Source organism: Leptodactylus fuscus, chromosome 2 (genome assembly GCF_031893055.1).
Source record: "Leptodactylus fuscus isolate aLepFus1 chromosome 2, aLepFus1.hap2, whole genome shotgun sequence".
In the NCBI taxonomy this organism is placed as follows: domain Eukaryota; kingdom Metazoa; phylum Chordata; class Amphibia; order Anura; family Leptodactylidae; genus Leptodactylus; species Leptodactylus fuscus.
In genome coordinates, this window is record NC_134266.1 from 257,859,928 (window position 1) to 257,878,519 (window position 18,592).

Genomic DNA, 18,592 nt, shown 5'->3' on the forward strand with positions numbered 1-18,592 from the left:
CACACACAGTCCACCCTGCACCCCACATCTCTCCCCACACACTGTCCACCCTGCACCCCACATCTCTCCCCACACACTGTCCACACTGCACCTCACATCTCTCCCCACACACTGTCCACCCTGCATCTCAAATCTCTCCCCACACACCGTCCACCCTGAACCCCACATCTCTCCCCACACACAGTCCACCCTGCACCCCACATCTCTCCCCACACACAGTCCACCCTGCACCTCAAATCTCTCCCTACACACAGTCCACCCTACACCCCACATCTCTCCCTACACACAGTCCACCCTGCACCCCACATCACTCCCCACACACAGTCCACCCAGCAACCCACATCTCTCCCCACACACAGTCCACCCTGCACCTCAAATCTCTCCCTACACACAGTCCACCCTACACCCCACATCTCTCCCCACACACAGTCCACCCTGCAACCCACATCTCTCCCCACACACAGTCCACCCTGCAACCGACATCTCTCCCCACACACAGTCCACCCTGCACCTCAAATCTCTCCCTACACACAGTCCACCCTACACCCCACATCTCTTCCCACACACCGTCCACCCTGCACTCCACATCTCTCCCCACACACAGTCCACCCTGCACCCCACATCTCTCCCCACACACAGTCCACCCTGCAACCCACATCTCTCCCCACACACCGTCCACCCTGCACCCCACATCTATCCCCACACACCGTCCACCCTGCACTCCACATCTCTCCCCACACACTGTCCACCCTGCACCCCACATCTCTCCCACACACAGTCCACCCTGCAACCCACATCTCTCCCCACACAGTACACCCATGCACCCCACATTTCAAAGCTTCCCACAGTACACCTATGCACCCAACACCTCTTCCCTACACACAGTACCCCCTGAACCCCACATCTCTCCCCATCTCTCCCCCACCCACAGTCAACCTTGCACCCCACATCCCTCCACAGTCCACCCTGCACCCCACATCTCTCCCTGAAACAGTCCACCCTGCATCTCACATTCCCCCAACACACCAACACACACAGTCCACCCTGCACCCCACATCTCTCCCCGAAACAGTCCACCCTGCATCTCACATTCCCCCAACACACACAGTCCACCCTGCACCCCACATCTCTCCCCACACACTGTCCACCCTGCACCCCACATCTCTCCCCACACACTGTCCACCCTGCACCCCACATCTCTCCCCACACACTGTCCACACTGCACCTCACATCTCTCCCCACACACTGTCCACCCTGCATCTCAAATCTCTCCCCACACACCGTCCACCCTGCACCCCACATCTCTCCCCACACACAGTCCACCCTGCACCCCACATCTCTCCCCACACACAGTCCACCCTGCACCTCAAATCTCTCCCTACACACAGTCCACCCTACACCCCACATCTCTCCCTACACACAGTCCACCCTGCACCCCACATCACTCCCCACACACAGTCCACCCAGCAACCCACATCTCTCCCCACACACAGTCCACCCTGCACCTCAAATCTCTCCCTACACACAGTCCACCCTACACCCCACATCTCTCCCCACACACAGTCCACCCTGCAACCCACATCTCTCCCCACACACAGTCCACCCTGCAACCGACATCTCTCCCCACACACAGTCCACCCTGCACCTCAAATCTCTCCCTACACACCGTCCACCCTGCACTCCACATCTCTCCCCACACACAGTCCACCCTGCACCCCACATCTCTCCCCACACACAGTCCACCCTGCAACCCACATCTCTCCCCACACACCGTTCACCCTGCACCCCACATCTATCCCCACACACCGTCCACCCTGCAACCCACATCTCTCCCCACACACCGTCCACCCTGCTACCCACATCTCTCCCCACACACAGTCCACCCTGCTTCTCACATCCTACATATGGGTAGGGAATCCCTATCTGATGTCATAATAATACTATCCTAGGTTATGGCTGTCTAATATTTATATTATTTCATAATAGTTTAAGAAACTAATAGGGGATATCTATGTGATGTCACAATATCCTATGTGCCTACCTTATGTAATGTAACAACATAATTTGTTGAGCTTGTAATAGCTACTTGAAGCGGTAATATTCTACAAGATGATATACTTTACAAGAAGGGATAATCATAGACCAGCGATCACAGAAGCAGGATCTGTACACCACAAATAACACTGCGGTTACTCTACAGTCACACAAACGTGGAATTTATGATTTATGATCTACTTGTGGTAAATCTGAGAAAACACATGATAAAATAGAGAAAAATGAAGAAATTCTGTCCAAACCTTTTTATGGCTGGAAATCCACGCTGGCACGGTATAAAGTGTATAATAAACAGCGGGTTCTCCTAGAGATGGTCAGTGTGTACAGAGGTCAAAAGCACAAATACAGTCTAACGTCTACAATATGATCCACATTCACGGAGAAAGGAACGAGGCACGCTGGGTCAGACTTATTAAATTAAGGACACCTGTGCTTGGTAAATAGTCACCCAAATGCTGCAGACTATTCAATAGCTGATCAGATGGGGGTGCGGGTGTTGCCCACCTGCCGATCTGTAAGTGATGATCTATCGATCTATCCTAAGGACAGGTCATCAATTAATAAGCCTGGAAAACACCTTAAAAGCCTGAGGCCTCGTTCACATCTGCGTCGGTAATCTGTTTAGGGGAGTCTGCACAGAATATCGAATGTATTGGCAAGCAGTATGCAGTGAAAGCACAAAAAACCCATAGACTGTAATGGGGTCGGTGTGCTTTTCGCACGGTCTCCGTACGAGTCATGGGGAGAGGAAAATAGATCATGAACATGCAGAAAGCACACGGACCCCATTATAGTCTATGCGGACCGTGTGCTTTCACTGCACACCACTTGTCAATGCATTCAGTAGTCTGTTCAGGGGGGTCCCCGTGCGGACTCCCCCGAATGGATTACTGACACAGATGTGAACCAGACCTGAGGCCCGATGTTACTGAAATGCAGAGGCTTTTTTGTCAGAATGGAAAATTCCACACCAAATTCTTCACCATTTTTCTCTGTGTGAATGGACCCTTAAAGGTATTTCCTGAGATTATGATTTTGAGCTTCCCTTCCTCTTCTCAGGCCAGTGACATCATGACCATTGGACACACAACCATGAAGCCCAGTCCCATTCACTGAACCCAGTCTCATTCCCCTTAACCGGTACCAAATCCAAGCTAAGTGTGGACACATCTGTATGGATGGTATTGTAAATGTTGCCCTTGTAATGCATAAATCCAGGACACCCTATAGGCAAAATGTTGGTTTCTTTCATATATATATATATATATATATATATATATATATATATATATATATATACACACACACACATGTATGTGCGTGTGTACACACACAAATTGTGCAGCATGAAATGTTATAATGATAAGCCATTGTAAAAATGTATTCCAATGACTTTTCATTGATTTTTGTCATTGTCCGACAGGTAGTGTCCGCTCCTAGTGTCCGTTCAAAATCTGTCACGGACATTAGGAGCGGACACTAGCTGTGTCCGTGACACCTGTCATTTATTTAAATGGCGATCGGATGCGTTCTTTTGCACTCCGTGCCCGTCCTTCACTGTCCGCATGTAAACATGTCTGACTTTTCAAGCAGACAGAAAAAACCTACATGACGGGTTCTGCTGTCCGCTTGAAAAGTCGGACATCTTTACAAACGGACAGTTAAGGACAGGCACGGAGTGCAAAAGAACGCACCCGATCGCCATTTAAATGAATGACAGGTGTCACGGACACAGCTAGTGTCCGCACGAGATTTTGAACGGACACTAGGAGCGGACACTACCTGTTGGACAATGACGGTAGTGTGAACGCCCCCTATTATATGGAAAGGTCTATATATATATATATATATATATATATATATATATATATATATATATATTTATTTTTTTACACACACACACACACACACACATATATGTATATATCTTTGTGTATATATGACACACAGAGCCCTTCTCCTGTAGACTATTATAAAGGGTACAAATGTCATTAACATAATAGGACATCTATCGGAGACAACATGTTCTCTTGAACTCGGTGACTGCCACATCAGTACAAGGTTTCCGTGAATCTAAGGTAATAGAACCGCATTAGCTCTCAGCATTTCGGACAAGTTTCCATTAAAGAGAAATGGTAATATGAAGGCAGGAAGCCGCCTCTACCGCCGCTCCCGAATATTACCCAGAAGAAAAGAATTCACTGATTTACTTTCTTAATAAAATGATTGAAAAACATGTAAATAAAGGTCTATTATCTGGAGACAAGGAACGCAGAGACCCTGAGGTCTGAATTTATATAAGACTTATGTAAAATTATGGAGGGGGGAGAATCCTAGTCATCTATACATATATGAACATTCACATATACTATAGGAATATGCATGATAATACATAGAAAGGCTGACATGTACAGATGGAAAGGAACATTCACAATGGCATAATGTAAAATAACCGGTGCTATAAAAAGGGAATAAAGAAACATTTGTTTAGTAACTTTTGAGACAACTTCTGTAGTTCCTGCCATTAGGTGTCTCCCTTCAGGCTAATTTGTTGTACGCTCCCTGTTACTAAGGAAGGTCTGTCTTTAGAAACAAATAGGTTCAAGATGAGAACATGTAAGGGACACATTGAATGGATGGGACAGGGGTAGGTCTCTCTTAACAGTCTCTGCATGTTTATACACAACTTTACCTGCCTTTAGTCTGCAGCTTCACACAGCAAACGGTGAGTGTAAGAGGAATCTATCTCCTTATGACTAGCTGCTTGTGTTATTGCCGAAGGGATGTTAATCCATTAACCAGCATTTTTTTTTTCAATAATATGGGAACTGTACTGTGAAAATGACCTCATGTCCTATCATGGGCGACATCCTGCTGGAGCACGTGAATTTCCTGTTTCTATTCCTTAATGACAGATGGTGTTCGTAGGCGGGTTAAAGTACCCGATCCCCAATTAGGGATCATGGCAGTTAATGGGTTAATAATAGATAAACAGCTTTCCTGATTGTGCTCATAGATTTCTCCTTTTCTGTGTTAGGGATTTTCGCTACATCATAACCTGGATTTACAGTTCTCCTTTATTATGGTCACCAGGGTTTTTCTAAGTTATTTGTTTGCTATTTTACAGTGACTCCTGGCAGATTTACATGTATAGAAACCAGAAATGGTAATAATGGATGGGAGGAGGGGCAGACTTAGAGAGAAATAAAAAATGTACTTCAGTCATTGTTTTTTACGTTGGCCGTCCGCGCGGGTTTTGACACAGAGAGAGACGAGGGTCGCCGCGTCTCTCTCTGGTCAAAACCCGCCTGCCGCGACCATCGCGGTCGCGGCTTTCCCCTCCTATGTCGGCTCAAATGAATGAGCCGACATAGGAGGGTGCTGCCGCTAGGCGGAAGCCGCGTCCCAGTGCGCCGCGGTTTCCGCCTGAAGACAGGACATGTCGCTTCTTTTCTCCGCTAGCAGCAGCCCGCCGCTAGCGGAAAAAAGATGCCCGGCGGTCTGCATAGACCACCATTGTAAAGGGGCGGATTTTGAAGCGAAATCCGCTGTCAAAATCCGCCCCTTTGCCCACATGTGAACGAGCCCTTAAGCAGCAGGAAAACTCCCAAGATACCACATATGAGTAGGCTTTTATAGTCATAGAACAGACTGTCGGGCAAAATACTGCAAATATTTCAACTTTTGATGAAAACTCAGGTACTCTTTAATGGCTACTACAACTGTAAATAGTACTGTACACAGTGCTATGTAGGAACTGTAATATAATCTGATCAGTAGGGTATTGAAGTCTGTTGCTCTTATCCATCGTGTAATCAGGGCAGCAGGCTTCAACGCTGATCGAGTAACTGATGTGGATGAAACTTTTCCAAAAGGGAAGTCATTCTTGCAGGACTGTTTTTGCTTCATTTTTTCTATCATCTTTTAATATTATAGTGAATGCAGACAGTCTGCATTAGTCATTCTATTGGCGATTAAGTCTGTTGCTCTGATCCATTGACAGATGAAAGAAACGGACTTTACAGATAGTAAAGATGATTTCTAAGGTTTAAGGAACGGCTTACCCAGTTTCTACATCTTCCGGTAGGCTGAGGTATTGCTGCAGATTCACATGCGCTGAATGCCGTAGGGAGGCTATAAGCCACCTTGTGTCGTTCCTTGAGCTCATTGTGGTGTGACCAGATCCATAATGAAATACTCAGCGGTTCTCTCACCCCCTACCAGATGGTAGAACTGAACAGATTGCCGTCTACTGAGGGTGCTGTCAAGCTAAAGCACATACCAAGGCAACAACATTACCCGTCGTCCTGCTTCCTTACACACGTGGACACGCTACTCTGAACATACATGTTTATGATGATCAGCACAGAAGCTACAGTAGATCCTGGCATTTTTACGAGGAACATCCTAGCATGTCAATATTTGCTGATGACGTCCTGAAATCCTATTTCTGCCCCAAATATAAGCATTGTCCGAGATGTTTGTCAACCGATTACCTTCGCTGCCTACCTACAGATTTGTCTGCCTTGTACTTTTCCGCAATTTTGGCTCCAATTTTTCACATTACCAACTCAACACATTATCGTAACATAGTAACAAAAACCCTATTCTGGTTTCAAGTCGTATCACAAATATAGACACGTATGGGATGAACTTCCCCGGGAAATATTGAGAGATCATGTTTTTTGGTTTTGTTTTTTTTAAAGCTGGTCATTTTGCCCCACGAACTTCAGGATCTGTTGAGTCAAGAGTAAAGGTAAAGAAGGAAACATCAGCAAATATCTTGTCCAGGATTTAGGGCAGATGCAGAGGCACCTGGGTGTAGAACAAAAAAAACCCTCAAAACCTACTACATATACTCTGTCATTCCTGGAGCGCCAATGCCCAGTTGTGGTCCCCTTTGCCATGTCTGACGCAGAGAGACTTACATGACTACTGAGACCGGTCAGTACCCTGGCAAGTCCCACACTAAGGAGAGGGGATTAGGACTGGACAACCCCTGGGGAAAAGCAGGCACATATTTTTTGTTTATTTTCCATTTGTTTCCTATTCCACCCGGTCAAATCTGAGTTTGTCCTAAATCCTGGAAATCCTCTTTGATATTGAAATGTTATGGGATCTATGTTGCTGGCTGTATTATGGGGGCAGCACAGATGACATTTGCTATTAGGGGACCACGCTGTAGGATCTGAAAAGTTTAAAAGGCAATTCCTTTGTAACCTAAATTTAGATCAACAATCAGGGCGGGTTCACACCTGCGCCCGATCTCCGCTTTGTGGGTTTCCGTCTGTCCGTCAGCGTTTTGTGCTCTCCGAGACGAAACTGTTTTTCTTTAACAGTTTTTTTTTTAACCGAACACAAAGTCCTGCATGTCCAACTTTGTGTCCAGTTGAAAAAAAACAAAAACCGGTTTCGCCGCAGAGACCAGAAGACGCTCACGGGCGGACACTTTGCAAACCCATTAAAATGAATGGGTTTGAAAAATGACTGCCGGTTTCCGTCTCCTGTCCAGTTTCTTGGGCAGAAGACGGACACCAGAAAGCGGAGACCGGGCGCAGGTGTGAGCCCGCCCTCAGCTGTTTGTCACAGGTTTGGCTCCTCTAAGACTCTGTTCACACTTCCCTTTAACCTCTACATACAGCTGCCTACATCATCCATTAAATGGTTACCCCATATAAACCTTTCATGTCTGAGAAAGAAATAGCCCAGCTGCCAGACTTCTCTTTCTGTCGTACCAGTAGACAGATGCATCTACCCTGATTGATACCCTTAGTTGATGCACTGGTTGCCAATCCACCTCACTCGCCCATATATTCATCCATAGTGCTGCGCCCCCCTACATCTCCTCTTTCGTCACTGTCTACCTCCCCAACCGTCCTCTCCCTTCTGCCAATGAGCATAGACGTGTGTCCTCTTTTATCTGAACATTTCACTCACATCTTCAAGACTTTTCTCGAGCTTCACTAGTGCTCTGGAACACTTTACCCTGGAAATCCGATTAATACCAAACTATACGCATTTAAAAGCGGGGACCTAAGGAAATCACACAGACCCCATAGACTATAATGGGGTCCATGTGGTATCCGCATGAATCATGCAAAGACATGATTATAGTCTATGGGGTCTCAGTGTTTTCCTAGGTAACCGCTTTTTAATGCGTATAGGTTTCCGTTCAAGCGGACTACCCAATGGAGCCTTACACATATACCCGATCTGCCACTCATTATTTTGGGCTTCCTTATACTTCTTTGTACATAGATATCCGTTGCGTTTGTATTGATATACCATATACAGCTGTATTATGGAAATCTCTGCTCCTTGGTACGACGACTGTATCTAACAAGATAATCGCTTTGTATAAAGCTTTGTTAATTGAATTGTTTGTGTAATGGCAGAAAACCTTTTAAGCTTTGTAGGAAGAGAATGACGGCAACAACCTCGATCACAGCGGTGCGGCTCTCCAGGGCAGCGCGCTTCACCCTTCGCTTTAAGGGATTTCATCGCTTTGTAACAATCATGTTAATTAAAAGCTGTATTGGAAGAAACTCGCAGGATATTTCCCTACAATGGCGGTATATTTGTTTCTAGCAGAATTCGCCGCTATGCTAATTAGCTCATTCTTTCTGGAGAAACCACTTAAGGGGCCGGAGCATGTACACAGACATTTGTTCAGTCCTTGTAACGCTGTATGTATTATAAAAATCACCGAAAGTACAAGGGAAAGAGACACAGCCGAGGTATACAAAGACGTATGGTTATTGACCTATGTGATCAATAAGATTAAAGCTCAAGGATCTTAAAGGAGAAATAAAATTCTTTAGTCTCTAGCCTGTTTGCAAGATACATGATGTAAATTGTAATGTAGGTAAATTTTTCCAATCTAGTGCTTGAGTGATTAAAACTTAGTTTTTGTGCTATTCAAGCGGCATAGGAGGGAAAATAGATAGGAGTAAACCTGATTGCTCAATCGCTGCAGTCAAAACAGATTCTAAAGAATGGAGTAGCAGGATACATGCTCAGCCTATCACTCCATCAGGACAGGGGCGCTGGAGCCCTGTTCTCGTGATTAATGTGGGTCTCAGGAGTCAGCCCCCCACCAACCAAGTGTCCAATCGGAAGAATAGGGGTCAAGTGTCCAAATGCAAAAAAAGAGGTCAAATGTCCAATCGCAAGGCCAAGGGTCCCTGGGCCAATCGCAAGTACAGTGGTCTCTTGTCAAATTATAAGTACAGAGTTTCCTTATACAATCACAAATATAGGTGTCAAGTGACCAATGACAAGAACAGGGATCCCACGTCAACATCACGAGAACAGGGGTCTCACGTCAAGATCATGAGAATAGGGGTTCCATGTCAAGATCACAAGAACAAGGGTCCGGCGTCAAGATCACGAGAAAAGGGGTCCCGCATCAAGATCACAAGAATAAGGGTCCGGCGTCAAGATCACAAGAACTGGGATCTTGCATCAAGATCACAAGAACAGGGGTCCTGCATCAAGATCACAGGAACTGGGGTCCAACATCAAGATCACAAGAACTGGGGTCCCGCATCAAGATCACAAGAACAGAGGTCCCATGTCAAGATCATAAGAACTGGGGTCCCGCGTCAAGATCACGAGAACAGGGGTCCCGTGTCAAGATCCCAAGAACACGGGTCCCGTGTCAAGATCACGAGAACTGGGGTCACGCATCAAGATCACGAGAAAAGGGGTCCTGTGTCAAGATCACGAGAAAAGGGGTCCTGTGTCAAGATCATGAGAACAGGGGTCCTGTGTCAAGATCACGAGAACTGGGGTCACGCATCAAGATCATGAGAACAGGGGTCCCACGTCAAGATCACGAGAACTGGGGTCACGCATCAAGATCACAATAATGGGGGTCCCATGTCCGATCACAGGACATGGGGGACCTCTGTCCCTTGTTTGTTCGTACATGCATGCTTAGAGGAGTTCTGTACTCAGCTATCTCCGGCAGCCCCGTAGAGATGGACCATAAAGCCGTATGGAGCCCTCCAGAAGAATGTTCTTCTTTCCTAATGCTGACCATATGGTGGGGAATCACAATTTGTGATGTGTTGAATTGGAAAGGTTTAACTGGAAAGAAAATCTGCGATAAAGCCTTCAGAGATGGGGGGCACAAATATATGAATGGCCCTTTTTCCATGCACAGAACATAGCTCTCAGCTTTTGTCTCACGTAATGGATTATTGTATCAAACAAAGCAATTAACCATCTGGTCAGATAAATGTGCTCGCTCTCCACCTCCTGGCACTGAGGGAACAAGGTGTACTTCATAATGGTAAAACAACACGCAATTTTCTGCATAAACGTCCTATGTAAGAAATATGAGGATTAATAGCCTTTTGGGGGCATAGTAGATGTTCGTTTGTGAAAGTCTATACATATTCATTTCTCCCAGTTCCTCTCGGCGTATACCAATGCCAATGTCACATGTAAAACACTCAAGTCTATGGTAGCAATTACAAACATTTACAATCATTGACAAAAAAATAAAATAAAATACCGCATCCAGATAGAAATGTTGGATTTCTGCAAAACTCAGCAGGCAGAAACGTAAATGTTTACACACTGGATCTTGCCACAAGAGGGCGTAAATGTGCTTACTCTGCTAACCTGTGAAAAGGTTCTCAGAAGCTACTTTTGGGTAGTGTAAATGAGACACTAACAGCTCAGAGATATGTACATATGTGTTGCTTCTCATGCCAGGGTAGACAACTGGCATTTTTCAGCAGGATAATGCTACCCCACACGTAGCAAGGGTTTCCAAGGACATTGCAATGGCTTTCCCAGCTGCCAGATACACAGTCCAATCTTTTGACGTCAACGTTAAATAACCAATGGCAGAAGGCGCGTTTCATCAGCCATCTGGGTGCACTCATCATTGTGGAAGGCACGATGGATCAACACTAGTATGCATCTATCCTTGCGGACCATGTTCCCCCCTACATGTGAAATGTTTTTCCTCAGGATGATGGCATCTACCAGCAGGACAATGCCACGTGTCATAAAGCTCGCAGTGTACGTGCGTGGTTCGAGGAGCACCAGGATGAGTTTACCGTACTCCCTTGGCCAGCAAATTCCCCGGACTTGAACCAATCGAGAATCTGTGGGACCACCTCGATCGGGTTGTTCGTGCCCTGGATGCTCAACCGTGTAACCTAGCGCAGCTGGCCACGGCACTGGAGTCGGCATGGCTCAACATCCCAGTGACATCATCACAACATCCCCTCTCTTCCTGCACGTCTTGCAGCGGTCCGCTCTGCCAAAGGGGGTTATTCTGGATTTTGACAAGTGGTCACATTAATGTGACTGGACTGTGCATAATGCCAATGGGACCAGCCAGGACTTTAGCTTTGGCAACCCCGAAAATGTGCAGGATCTATAAGTGCAGCTACAACAACTGTATCTCATTTTGTATCCAGGTTAGAGGGGTCACAATAGAGTACTAAAGCCTCTGCTCAATTGTACAGTTTTCTCCAATATTCTTTCTTTGGCTTTTATTGTAACCACTTCCATAGATCATTATTAAATTCATACTGAGAAGGTTTCATTCCAGTACAACAACTTCTTGGTGCAATTTTATTTTATTTTTTTGTCAATAAGTATACTTGAACAACATATGAGTACTCCATGCACTTACTCTGTACTTTGTATGCCTCTAACGTATTCAGACATGACATTTAGGTACAGAACTGATCAGAACCCCCACTGATCCCGAGATCACGCTGCTGTGAGGCGCTACCTCCCTCTCTGTGCCCTGGTTCACACAATGTATTTGAATGGTACAGGCTGGAGCTCTCTGCAAAGCCAAGTGGCTGTAAGTGCAAGAAACATAAAGAGGAGACAAAGTGCCGCACAAGTGCCGCAGCCCTTTCACTTCCAAGATTGGTGGGGGTTACACCCCCGTGGTCATAAAGAAGGGCACGGCCATAATGCAATACATTGAAAGCAATAATAAACAGTATGCAGAAAGCTCATAACTGCCCCCTAGTGTTGGCCAACTGGACACAGACCCTGACCATAAATAATATAAAATCTTTTTGCACAATATATATCCATCTGCTTTGCCATGCACAGATCGTACCGTATACGTCAGGTGACGTCCTGACACCTTCATGACCAATGTTAGCTATATCATGTCTATATTATATTACTTCCATGACCCGCTAGTAACTAATTCTACCTGTATTGCCACCGCTCTGGATACGAGTCCTCTGAGATACTGAAGAGGGTCTTCTGGGCCTTCCCATTTGCTTTGCCAGGCAAGGGGACACTGTAAAAATCAAGAAGAAGACATCAGTACACCTAGTAAAATGGGGGGCAATCTGCAGCTATTGCAGAAAGTGGGACTGTGGGGCAAAGAAGCCAAAGCACCTCCTCCTCCATCCCTGCTCCGACTCGTACTCCTCCATAAATGGCTGACAACCGTGATCAGAAAGAAGCAGCACATGTGATGAAATGAAATATGTAACAAGCCATACATGGAATTAGTAATACAATATGGATAATATACCGTATATACTCGAGTATAAGCCGACCCGAATATAAGCCGAGGCCCCTAATTTTACCACAAAAAACTGGGAAAACTCATAGACTCGAGTATAAGCCGAGGGGAGAAATGCAGCAGCTACTGGAAAATTTCAAAAATTAAAATGGTCGGAGTTTTTGGGTGCAGTAGATGCTGGGGAAGGGGAGGGGGTGTTTTGGTTGTCTGTCTGCCCCTTCCCTGAGCTTGAGGACTGGTTTTTTTTCCCCCACGTGGAGTTCAGCCTGACTGAATATAGGGGATCTGCAGTGCTCCTATTAACCCCTTCCCGACGGAAGAGGAGCACGGCAGATACCCTATACTCAGTAGACCGGGCACTGTCAGACACAGGGAGACCTAATGTGTTTGTGTCTCACAGTCATTTTCTACTTTTATATGTATTCTAGGGAAAGGAGGGATTCACAACTTTTATGTATTTTATTTTTTTATTATTTTATTTTTAAAGCTTCTTTTTTTTTCACTAGTTTATGGGAGATTCTATACATTACTATTGCGGCTGGTCATAGACCCCCCCCCCCCCCCCAAAAAAAAAAAAAAAAAAAAAAATTATATATATATATATATATATATATATATATATATATATATATATATATATTTTTTTTTATTTTTTTTTGTTGTTGCTTGACTAGAGTATAAGCCGAGGGGGGCTTTTTCAGTACAAAGACTGTGCTGAAAAATTCGGCTTATACTCCAGTATGTACATAAATCTTTTTATTCTGAAGTCAGAGTTGGTAACTTTTTTCTGACTCCACTCAAAATTGACTCCCCATTCCTGTAAAGAAGGACCATACATTGCAGTAGTATGGGGGGGGGGGGGGGTACCTACCTTGGCCTTCATCTCAGCTAGATCTAAAGCTGGTCAGTATATGGATAGACAAGGTGGTCAGTATATGGATATACAAGGTGGTCTTATCACATACAATTTCCTTCATACAAGAGTATGGTCAGTGAGGAGGAAGATGTTGCAATTGGTGGACACTACAAGTCACCAGGTTCGATATTGTGGCTTGGATTGTAGAAGTCTCTGTGACGTAAATCTTTTCTAACGAGACATGTGTTGTCCTCATGCGATAGCCCTTTCAAAATATCTTACAGGGCCAAACTCTGAGGCTGCAATACTGAAAGAATCTAATAACAACATGATCCCTTCTGGTTTCTCTCAGTTGAAGTGACTTCCATGTGTCCAGGTTGGCAGGTAAAAGGGGGTTAACGATTAGCTGAGCCATGATAGGCCCAGAGATTGTGCTGTGTACTGCACATAGCTCAGTCATTCACATTACCTGCAGTACCAGGTACAGCCACTCTGAGATAAATGGCGCTGTGATAAGGGAACAATGAAATAGCCAAGCACCATGGTGCATTCAATCAGATGACTAGTAGGGGTGCTCTGAGTCAGACCCCACTGATTTGATATCGATAACCTATTTTAAGGTTAGATCACCAATTTTAAAGTATGATACAACCCCATAAAGTTACAGAAATCTGTATAATACCACCAGAAATATAACCCAAACACGTGCTCATTGCCGTGCACATTACATGCTATTCCTTAGTGCATAGACACGACTTGCGTCCGCTCTATCCGCTCTCTTGCGGACATCTAAGGGTCTTGAAAGTCATTTTGCGCTCGACGGAATTGTATGAGATTGAAAAGCTTGTAAACAATGCAATATATTGTCCCAGTAAAAGACATTGTGATATTTACGGCCTCATTCCTGCTCTTTTACTAGGCTGGCAGCAGAAGGTGTATATTATTTCATTCCAGATCAGGAAACATTTATATTTATTACAAAGGGGCAGATGTATCCAGAAAGAGAAGATTTACCGAACAATCTGAGCGGCTCATGGACACCTCTAATTGGGCTGCGACCATGATCTGCATTTAGATAAGATGCAGGAAGAGATAGGATAGGATGTAATACGTTATACATAGAGATGAGCGAGTAGTATTCGATTGAGTAGGTATTCGATCGAATACTACGGTATTCGAAATACTCGTACTCGATCGAGTACCACTCGCTATTCGAAAGTAAAAGTTTGATGCAGAACCAGCATTGATTGGCCGAATGCTATACAGTCGGACAATCAACGCTGGTTCTTCTCCTACCTTTAGAAGTCTTCTCCGTGCAGCTTCCCCGCGGCGTCTTCTGGCTCTGAATTCACTCTGCCAGGCATCAGGCCTGGGCAGAGCCGACTGCACATGTCCGCTTGTAGTGCGGGCATGTGCAGTCGTCTCTGCCCAGGCCCGATGCAGAGTGAATGAAGAGCCGGAAGATGCCGTGGGGAAGCTGCAAGGAGAAGACTTCTCAGAGGATCCAGCCCGACCCTCACTCGTGGACTTGGTAAGTATAATTTGATTGAACGTTGCCTACCCCTGAAACAAGCATTTTCCCCCCCATAGACTACAATAGGGTTCGATATTCAATTCGAGTAGTCGAATATTGAGGGGCTACTCGAAACGAATATCGAACCTCGAACTTTTTACTGTTCGCTCATTGGTTATACACACATTACTAAAGGAGGGAAGGAAGTAATATGAATGAACGAGCACAAAACAGGAAACTCAACAACTTGTTACATACTGTATACTTACCCATAAGGGGGCGTATCGGAAGGGAAGGTCATGTTGGACAACTCACTGGAATGTCCACAAGGCTTCTGAAAAATGGCCGACCTCCCCCTCCCAAAAGTCCTGTAAGAGTAGGCAGAGCTCCGGCACCAGCGGTCAGTATACATGTCTTATCCCATAAGTGGGCATAACATTGCCTATAGGCGCTTATTAGAGTCTTTTTGCAAATATAGGGAAACTACACCCAATATCATAGTTTTCTGGAGCTGATATCTGATATTCTATATTAGTATAGGCCATGGTGGGGTTCAGACCCTTGGCGCCCCCCACCTATAAGCTGATCAAAGGGGTTTGTGGTATTTTAGCAGGTGCTATGGGGTCCCCTTCATCGTTCACCAGCTTGCTATATTTTGCAGTGGCCATGCCTGGTATTGCAGCTTGCTATAGTTCAGTCCCATTGAAATGAATGGGACAGAGCTGAGATATCAGGCAAAAGCTGCTACAAAATATACAGAGATTTGCCTGGTAAACAATAAAGGGGATGCATAGGACCACCATGGGGGGTTAAATGATCTGATCAATGGGGGGAGGGGTCACGAATCTAACTCCTACCTATCTGATATTGATGGCCTCAAAGACCATCAACATAAACAGACTGGGGAACCTTGTTCCAAGGACCTTGTCACAAAACAGACACAACTGATGTTTTACAAAGGGGTGTGTTGAGGGTGTGGCCATTGTCATATTTATTAGTAGTTATGGCAGAAAATTGGAATAAATGATCCTGAAATTTAGACCAGCTGGTGTACATCAGAGAGTAGATCCCCCTGCAGGGAATACACAACGCAGGAGATATGGAGACTGGTCTTATTATATTGCTAATCTTTATAAATCTCTCCTGTCTGTAAGGGTGAAACTAGACCCCAACAGCTCAACTACGACTGTACAATGTCCACCCCGAAGAAGGCAATGAGAAATCCACTAAATAGCTGAGCACGATCTGAAGTGTGTATCCAGAAGAAAGGGGTTGTCTAGACCAGGGGTCCCCAAGCGCCGCTGTGCGGACAAGTACCGGGCCGCGGGGCATGTTGCACCAGTCCGCGTACCGGCGGTGAGGAGTCAGCAGCTGCTGTGGAGCCGGCGAGTGCTCCACAACACTGACACTTGGTTGTTGCTCATCGCAATAAGGTGAGTACAGTGCGGGGTTGAGCCGGGACCCGCTGTATGTCCCGGATTTTAGTACTATGCAGGACATGCAGCGGGTCTTGGCTCCACCCCGCACTTGACTACCAAACTTTGGGCAACTACATTATACGTCACTTGTCCCGGTGACGTGTAATGTAGCTGTAGTGAGGCTGTAGTGAAGTTAATAGCAGCATTAGGAGTGATATCCGTCATCAGTAGCCATCTTCATAACCTGCAGTGTCCATCATCAGTAATCTACACCCCCATGCTTAACCCCGCTCCCAACCACACCCCTTCCCCACCCCCATCCACACCCCTTCCCGCCCCCACCGGGCCATAGAAAAATTGTCTTGCTGAAACTGGTCCCTGGTGGAAAACAGATTGGGGACCACTGATCTAGACTATGATACTGATGGCGGTGACTTCTTCACTACTTACCAAGCACAGCGCCATACATTGCATAGTGGCTCTGCTTGGTATTGCACCTCAGCCCCATTCATTTGAACAAGACTGAGCTGCAGCATGGTCATGCCAGTAATGGATGTAATGTCACTGACCTGAGAAGAGGAAGTGGAGCTCAAAATCACAGCCCTGGAAGATTCCTTTAAGGGAACATGAATGATTACGAGAAAGGATGGGACAGAGGTAGCAGAAGGAAGAAGTTGGGAGGGAAATGTGAAAAAATGAATGTAAACAGGAATATGGAGGTAGTGGGTGGGAGGATGGAGAAGGGCAGAGGGATGGGGGAGGATGGATGAAAAGCACCTAAAACAAAAAATATTCCTATACAAATACAGTATATAAATGAAGGTACACAACTGAGCATGTGCAGGACTCCTGAGCCAATTGCTTTCTCTCTCCTATTAACCCCTTCAATCTTTTACAGTGTGAACAAAGTCTAAGGTGCTGTTCCCACTGAGCTGTATATGGGTATATCTCCCACGGTGTATACCGCCATACACAATACAGTCTACTGCTTTATTTAATACAGTAAGACAAGGCATGCCAAGTACTAGAGGCCATGTTGGCACATGCAGGTGAATGGAGGACTACAGACACATTTGGTGCAGTTCACTAATGTGAAGCGTAATGTGCAGGTCCGGGTGTATTTTTTTATTACACAATCTGCTTATTTTTTGCCTCCCGCCAACCCGTCACTCAGCCATTCCAGCGTTCTCATTTCACAGGCTGCCAATGTGGTTGTTGTGACTCTTCTAGTTTATTAAGCTGCAGACAGTGATAATCCAGCTGTCACATCCCCCCTATTGTGGCCACTTCAGGACATCAGTGACATCCAGAGCCGATCCCCCTCCTGGGGCGAGCGGCTCTCCCAATTCTTCCCTCCGCACTATAGGCAATGAGCTGTGACAACCTGTCAGGGTCACGCTGTCGTATTCTCGGCCTCCTCCTATGATGGCTGATGAATTATAAAGCAAACAGAAATGTACAGTCTGGCCGCCGTCACTGCCAGTCACCGGTCTCAAGACTCAAAGATCATTATCCAGAAAAGTGGAAACGGTTTTAGGAAAAAAAAAACAAACAAACAATCGAGAGACCCCAATACAGAGGACACTGAAGCACCTACCCCCAATGGATGAGGGTCCTGAGCTCACTACATATGGGGTGGGGTCTTGTTATTACATGTAGTCCTTATCTTACCAAATTGAAGACTGTGCCATACGACCAGGCATTTTTTTGTTTTTCAGTCCGTGCACTTTTGAAAGCAGTAACAGGTTTTATTTGCTCGCATCATTTTTTATGTTATTCATAGGGAGTTTGTCATTTTTAGTATTTTTTTTATTTTTGTAAAAAATAGTTCACTTTCTTTTACCATAAAGTGAAAAATAATTTGCTTCCGACTTATAATATTATAAAAAGCAAACATAAATGCACAAAAATATGGACATACCATATATACTCGAGTATAAGCCGAATTTTTCAGCCCAGCTTTTGTGCTGAAAAAGCCTCCCTCGGCTTATACTCGAGTCAAGCAAAAGGAAAAAAAAATATTTTTTTTTTCTTTTTTTTAGGAGGTGGGGTCCAGTCACAATATTAATGTATAGAATCTCCCATAAAATAGTGCTAATAAAAAAAAAAAAAAGATTTAAAAAAAAAAAAAAGATTTTAAAAAAAATAAATAAATAAAAGTTGTAAATCCCTCCTTTCCCTAGAATACATATAAAAGTAGAAAATGACTGTGACACACAAACACATTA

General features: G+C 45.1%; 1 protein-coding gene across 2 annotated transcripts in view; it reads right to left on the reverse strand.

The window, feature by feature from the left end:
* The window catches only part of DYNC2H1 (dynein cytoplasmic 2 heavy chain 1), a 302,024-nt gene that overhangs the window by 50,111 nt on the left and 233,321 nt on the right, over nt 1-18,592 (reverse strand). For both annotated transcript variants that reach the window (XM_075266159.1, XM_075266158.1), the window contains one exon: nt 12,257-12,346. In XM_075266159.1, coding sequence (XP_075122260.1) covers nt 12,257-12,346 — 90 coding nt within the window. The remainder of the gene's footprint in view (nt 1-12,256; nt 12,347-18,592) is intronic.